Source organism: Rosa chinensis, chromosome 5 (genome assembly GCF_002994745.2).
Source record: "Rosa chinensis cultivar Old Blush chromosome 5, RchiOBHm-V2, whole genome shotgun sequence".
In the NCBI taxonomy this organism is placed as follows: Eukaryota; Viridiplantae; Streptophyta; class Magnoliopsida; order Rosales; family Rosaceae; genus Rosa; species Rosa chinensis.
In genome coordinates this window covers 27,530,601-27,537,717 of record NC_037092.1, presented here as the reverse complement: position 1 = coordinate 27,537,717, position 7,117 = coordinate 27,530,601, and the positions used below count along the sequence as shown (strand labels likewise).

General features: G+C 41.1%; 1 protein-coding gene across 2 annotated transcripts; it reads right to left on the bottom strand.

Moving 5' to 3' along the window:
- Positions 1-3,506: 3,506 nt before the first annotated feature.
- Positions 3,507-6,685, bottom strand: LOC112168282 (protein ROOT PRIMORDIUM DEFECTIVE 1). 2 transcript variants are annotated; one of them, XM_024305399.2, is made up of 5 exons: positions 5,085-6,685; positions 4,927-4,985; positions 4,646-4,721; positions 4,236-4,572; positions 3,507-4,151 (listed from the first exon to the last, which is right to left on the bottom strand). In XM_024305399.2, exon 1 carries the CDS (start codon positions 6,624-6,626, stop codon positions 5,244-5,246), a length of 1,383 nt encoding a protein of 460 aa, XP_024161167.1. In that variant the 5' UTR covers positions 6,627-6,685; the 3' UTR covers positions 3,507-4,151; positions 4,236-4,572; positions 4,646-4,721; positions 4,927-4,985; positions 5,085-5,243. The 2 variants fall into 2 exon arrangements, with proteins under 2 accessions (XP_024161167.1, XP_024161169.1); XM_024305401.2 differs by having other exon boundaries at positions 3,507-4,108.
- Between the last annotated feature and the right edge of the window lie 432 nt (positions 6,686-7,117).

Below are 7,117 nucleotides of genomic sequence, written 5' to 3'. Positions count from 1 at the left end.
CTACACCTAGGGCCGTATCTGCCATCCATTTTTGGACTTCAAAGTGCAGTCAAAATCACAAATCATACCAACTTTAATCGTCCAAGTGAAATTTTTGTTAGTGCAAAACATGAATTTGAGTTAGAAAAACCTTAGTCATGTTGTCATGGTAGTACTAAGTTGAGGAGTTTATCGGTATTTGCCTAATTGTTAATATTTTGTCTACGTATGTTTTTTTTATCCATGCTTACTCATCCTAAATTGTAGGCCTGGGCACGGGCCGAGACCGCATGCCAATTTGCTAGGCCCCGGACCAAGCCTCTTTTTTTCGGGCCGGGCTTAAATAATGTTTTTCAGTTATAGAGACCATGAAGGACCGGACCAAATAGGCCCGGGCCGGTCCTGCAGGGTTTTCGGGCCCAAAAGTCAAATTTTGCTTACCTTCATTTTCAGATTTTCTCCATAGTTTCATCATGTTTCTGATTTTCTGGGTTTAGAAGAAGAATATAAAATCATACAAGTTACAAACTAAGCTATAAAATGAAGAGAATAACATCCTAACTCCATAGCTTCTTCATCACCGGCCTCAGACTGGTTGAAAGCCACCACCATCTCGTCCCCACAAACTGGTGAAACTGCAGCTGCTTCGGGTTCCATTGTCAAAGACCCAAAGTGATAAAGAGAGGCTTCAGATTATACAACTGTAGAACAAAGAAGAAATAACAGAACCCTTGAGCAATAAATAAAATCATATTAAAGAACTGAAAGCCAATACTTAATCATTTATTGACATATGTTGATTTGGAACAGCTGGTCACTCTGAAAACCAATTAAGAACAACTTCCTACATTCTATAATTCAAACAACCAGTTGCTTTAATGAATTAGTTTCTTTAGATAACATACATCGGTTGCTAACTCTAAAGTATATACAACTTGTAATGGATCTTTCACGTCAACACAAACTCACAACCTTATCACTTATTAGCAGAAGAAAATATTTTACTCATGGAAACCAGTGACAATTCACTAAACGATAACAAAGATGAATAAGATTAAAAACAAAACCCAAACTTCAAAACAAAACCCAAACTTCAAAACAAAACCATATTGCATACATTAACAATTGAATCAGATAAGCTTTAATTAACAAAAGAAAGATCAATAACAACCAATACTAACCAATCTGATCAAAAATCACAAAAACAAATCTATGAAATCAAGTAAGCCACCGTCTAATGTCAGATAAAATTCATACACAAATAACTCAATGAAAACCACAATCTGACATAATCGAAGAACATCCAAATCCAACCATGAAAAGAAACCCAACTCTTACATTGCTTTTGCTGAAAATAAAACTCCTTCCTCTTTTGCTGAAAACTCCTTCCCAAAGTGAATCCAAATATTGGCACCCACCTCTTCCCAGCCAAACCAACACCGACTCCTAGTCCAAATCTCACCAAGCTTTCACGATGAACCCAATCTTCTCGTTATAAACTGGAACTACTCAAAACACAAACCACTGGATACAAAATAAAAACAAAACAAATTCGGAAAAAAATTAACCAATTCAAGGAAAAGAGGTTGAGGACTTTGAGTGGGTTCGAGCTGCGAAGGGAAACTGGAAAAGTGATGCGAAGGGAATTGAAGAACTGAAGAAGGCTGCAAATAAATTTCCCAGAGCGTTGCGTCTGGGAAAGGGTCGGGGTACTGGAAACTTGGAGAGTGCTGCGAGTTCAAGCTTCAAAGGGAAACTAGAATTGGAATCCCTTCTGAGGTTTCGATCGCTCCAAGGAAATCAAAACCCGAAGCTGGGTCAAGGTGTTGTGTTGAGCGTTGATGGCTGAGGGTTTCGGGTTGACTGAAAGTCTGAAAGTCTTATTGTCTTAAGACAAAGACTAGTAGAACCCTTCCCAAAGGGTATATGGAATTGGGCCTATCTTCGGGCTTTTGGGATTATGGAAACAAGGGCCCGAGACCGGACCATTTAATTTCAAATGGTCCGGGCTTTATTTTTTTGTCTATTTTTTCTCTTAAAGCCCGGCCCGGACCTTACAGTCTGGATCGATCCGGTTCTGGTTTTCGGGCTTTCGGGCTAAAATGCCCAGGCCTACTAAATTGAGTTGAAAATTGAACGTGTAACCTCCACCGCTCCACGTGTCAATTATTTTAATAATAATAAAATTCAGTCAAGCTGAGCCAAGCAACACGTAGCTTCCAAAGGATTAAAGGGGCAAGACTTCCTCTAAAGCTATTATTTATTTATTTTTTAACATTCCTCTAAAGCTATTTAAAGGGCAAAACTTTATTGCTAGGTGTCGCTGCTATTTAAGATTTGAGAAAGTCTTGCGTAAGGCAGATGCAAGGAACACTTGGTATGGGATGACCAATCAGACATAGGAGCCTATTTTGAGTATTTCACTTTTAAAAAGTAGGAGCAGTTTTGAAATGAAGGAAATTTTTGGTGGGTTCTGATTGGGCAGCAGCACGACCACGTGGTGCGGCTGCTGTATATAAGAATTTTTCTTAAGATTTACCGTCTTCTGCTATAGTTTGGTATTTCTGCGCACATTTGCATTGTTGATGATTCAAAAATAAACACCAAGAGTAAAATCCTCCCAAGTCCGCGTCCCTGAGTTTGATCAAAGCAGCAGCAAAAACCCAAGTCATAAGTGTTAGCCATTACAAAAATCAGAGGCTAAGACTCCATAATAAAACTTTTATTGGGAAGTAATAAAACCTAATAAAATTGTTATAGGGGCAATAAAAAATTTTAGTGGGAGTCAATAAACCTCCTAAAACTTCTATAAGATATCTGAAGATCTCCTTGTGGACCTCCGGCGACCTCATACAACCAGTGAGCTCCGGCGATATTCCGACGAGGTTCTAGCGATTTCTGACTAAGTCCATTGAAGTTCTGGCAAACTCTCAGTGAGTCACTCTCTCTAGCTCCGACTTTATCTCTATGTGACGAAGGGGGAGAGAACAAAATAGTCCCACAAATAAACAAAAAATTTCTGGAGGTATTAGGGAACAAAATCAATTATCTTACGGGTAATGGGGAAATTCATGAGTTTGGTGAGGTAAAGGGGACTAATTTTCCTAAAGTTAGTCTATTTGGACATTTCCCCATTTTTATATATTTTATTTTCTTCTTCATCTTTTTTATTAGATCTTAGCATACAAATCAATTCTCTCAAGTATTATTGTGACTTTCCTCCATTCTTACAATCTTACGTCGACAGTAAGGTTCTTACAAATCTATTAACTGATTCTTCAATCAAAAGAAAGGTTTAGTTAAGGCGTTAAGCACTATTAGCGTTATGCTTAGCTTCTGCCATTCCAACCAAGACAATTACCAACATATTTAACTAATCCAAAGGCTCCAAGTCTCCAAGCAGACCAAGCCAATACAATAAAGTAGACGAACCAAACAAAATTAGAGAACAATAACATTAAGCAAAAACAAGCGGCCGCTGCTCCAATTCCACAGTTCTGTATGGTATAACCAACAAATGCGATAATCATATCCCAGGTCCACTGAGTTAATACCCGAACCTTTGTTCTTTTGAGCTTAAAATCAGACCATTAATCCCTAATAAGCAAGAGCACCGGTATCAGCGTAAAACAGTATTCCAAATGCGATTCGTTCTTGACTCGAAACCCTTAAATGCAAAGGTTTTACTTTACATCCATCTCCTGTATTTTCTTTTCTCAAAGCACAAAAGACAAAGACAAGGGAAACTAAACTAAGCTGAACGATCATAAACATCATGTATTTCAAGGGCCATCATTTATTTGAAGAGCCAGTTCTGATCTTCTGAATGCTGGGGGAGATGAGATCAATTTAGTCTTAACCGACAGCATAGTGAGCTTGGAAGTCGGTTGCCCACCATCACACACGACTCGGAATCCAACTGTTAGCAGACATTCACCGTCGTCAGAGCCATTTCCTTCGCCTTTGGCATAGTCAGATGTACCACAAGGAAGGATTGCAAATCCTGATGGTAAAAGATTTACATAAGTAGAATCACCACCCTCGTACACGGCATCCATCATGATATCTGAACTTGTTGAAGTAATCAGTGCATACACAACTGCTGACCCTGAAGCGTCCGTCCTCGTCTCTTGGAACATCAGCATGTAATAATTGTTATTGATATCAAGACACTGAAATATCAAGAAGATGACAGACTCATGAACAAACAAATTGAATAAACATAGAACATTAAAAGACACTACTCTTATGCTCACCTTGGCATTAAAGAGAGAATCACTGTTTGCAACATCCGTGATCCTAGTCAATCTGTACCATGGCTTGCAATGGATGGCAGCTGACCTTGACACTGGCATCCGAACAGCCTTGACCTTGACACTGGCATCCGAACAGATGTTGCAGCACTCAACACGAAACCAGATGGCTCACCGGCCACCAAACTTTGATGCACCATAACCCTCATATTGTCACTAAAATTATCAATACAGAGTTTGTCCCATGGGTACACTGATGAGCCACAAACCCCCCTACAAAATCTTTGCATCATACACTGTGCCAGCCTTAGCATGCTTTTCTTTGAATTCCTACTTAACCCTGTTGAAGAGCATAGGTAATTATGAAATATGAAATATTACAAAAAGCTAGCTATAGGGAGTAAGGGAGTTACCTCTAGGAACTTCATTTTTAAAGGACATGAGGAAAGCCAGGGACTCGCATTCCCTCTGGACAGCGGCAATCCACCTCTAGTAGAATTCAAAACAGGAAGCTAATTAAAGCCCATCATGAGCTACAATTTCTCAATTCCAGGTCCCAATTTATGCATTTAAAGATACAAAGTACAAATCTTTCTAACTACCCACGAGCCAGATTTTACTCAAACAGAGATTGAAATGCACAAATACTCAATCAAATAAACAAACTTCAATTGGAAAAGTGCCAAGTATCCACCTGCCACAGTAACTTCTGGAATTCACATGAGCTCCATTCTCCAGAAGCAACGAAACAATCTACATCAAACCCAGAAAAAACCCAAATCAGAAATCCAAACAATCATCAATAAATTTAGAGAAAGAAGAATCAAACCTAGAAAGAAAACCCAAAACAACCTTGTTGTGGCTTTTTCTTGTGACTGCAGCCTTCAATCCTAAAACCTTGGCCTGCAAAATGGTGATCAAATTCTCCCTCACTTCAATCTCCTAGTACCATCAACACATTGCAACACCCATGGTTTTGATGCTTTGAAGAGCAAATAAATGTTGTCTCAATCAATCCGTTACACAGACATCCTTTTCATCCAGAGTTTTATCAGAACCATCGTCTGTATCGGAGTCATAATCATCACCCGCATTTGAGTCCCTCCTCTGCCTATCATCATTGCAACCCCCAAAATCTTCAAAAGCATTCTCAACACATTCTCTTCCAACGAACCCCCTCTCATCATCTCCCCAGTCTCTATGGTAACTAACCAATTCACTATCCATTTTCGCCTTCCTTGGGCTCATCAACACCAACTCAGCCAACTTTCTTCTCGCCAAATACAAATCATTCGGCTCTACCAACTCACCCTTCCTATAAGCCTCCCTAAGAAACACCGTATGCAGCTTCCCGTGATTCCCCCTAGTCGAAATGTAGAAAATCCCCTGATGCTGCAGAAGAAACTCCTTCAACTTCTTCGGCAGATTCATCGCCATTCTAAAATGCGCAATCCTCTCCAACGTAATCTTCTTCTCCACGGTCAAATTCAACAGCTCATGAATCACCGCCACGGCCCTCTTCTCCATCCTCTTCTGCGCCTCAAGCGACCTCATGTCATACCCCGAAACATCCTCATAAGGACTCCAATACGGCACTCTCTGCCATTTCCACACCGCAATCCTATAATACTTCCCTATCTTAAACCCCGGCGGAAAATTCACAATGAATGAAAACCTTATATCCTCAGCATCAACCCCCTTCTCCCTATACTCTCTCTCCCTAAGCTTCTCTATAGCACAAACAGATAAACTTGGGTCCTTCTCAACTACCTCAATGTACTTACTCCTACTCTCATCAGCATCAAACAATCTGAAATACTCAGGGTACTTGAGAACTACAGAGTATTCGAAATCATCGGGTAGCCCGAATTCATACCTGGCAATCCGAACATGCTCGAGCCGGATCCGACCCGTGTTGGACATCATCACCAGCTTCCTGAGCCGGGTCACGGCGTCGGGGACCTGGGCCGCCAGGGCCCGCTTCTCCTGCTCGATTTGGAGGTGGGCTTTTCGGGTCAGCCGGCAATAGAGGACCCGCTGAACCGGGTGCTCGTAAATCTCGAAGACGTGAGGGAACTTGAGGACGAAGGCGGCGGCCTCGTGCTGCTTGAAGCCGAGGCGGCGGGCGAGCATGTCGAGGCGAGAGGCTTGGATGATCTGGTGGGGCTGGGAGAGAATGAGGGCCTGGAATTTGAGGACTTTGCGGATCTTCTTCTCGATTTCCATGTAGTTGTCGTAGCCGTGGTCGCGGACGCGGTCCATTTTCTTGGGGATGGAGGTGGATTTGGAGATGGGTCTGGTGGAGGTGAGGTTGTGGAGGAGGAGAGGGATGGGGTGGAGGGTTTTGGAGCTGGGTTTGAGGAAATGGGAGGAATAGGTGAAGAAGATGTTCATTTTTGGGGTTCTGGGGTTTAAGGGGGTTTAGGTTTTCGCAGAGTCTCTCTGGAGTTGGTGACGATGATACGTTGTGGAAGTGTAATTAACTAATTACTCTTTCAACTTTTTTTATTTTTTTTATCTTTTTATTATTATAGATTTTTCTTTCCTATGGCAACCGGGAAAAGGCGTTGTCGTAATTCCAAGAGAAATCGAGTTTTCCAGTTGCCACTGGAGACGAACTTTTTTTTTTTTTTTGAGAAGAATGGAGACGGACTTTTCTAATCCTTTTAGTAAAAAATAAATTACAACAGTTCTGGGAGAGTCAAATATTTTTGCCCTACAATTAAGACAAAGTAAAAATGAATGTAGTGGTAAGTGCGGGCGTGCGGGCGTGCGGCAATCATGACAACAGTAAGGCTATGTTTGTTTCATAGGACTATTATACCCCACCTTAATTTGTATAATAGTCCAAGACTCCTCTAACCTGGCTTATGTTATACTAATAC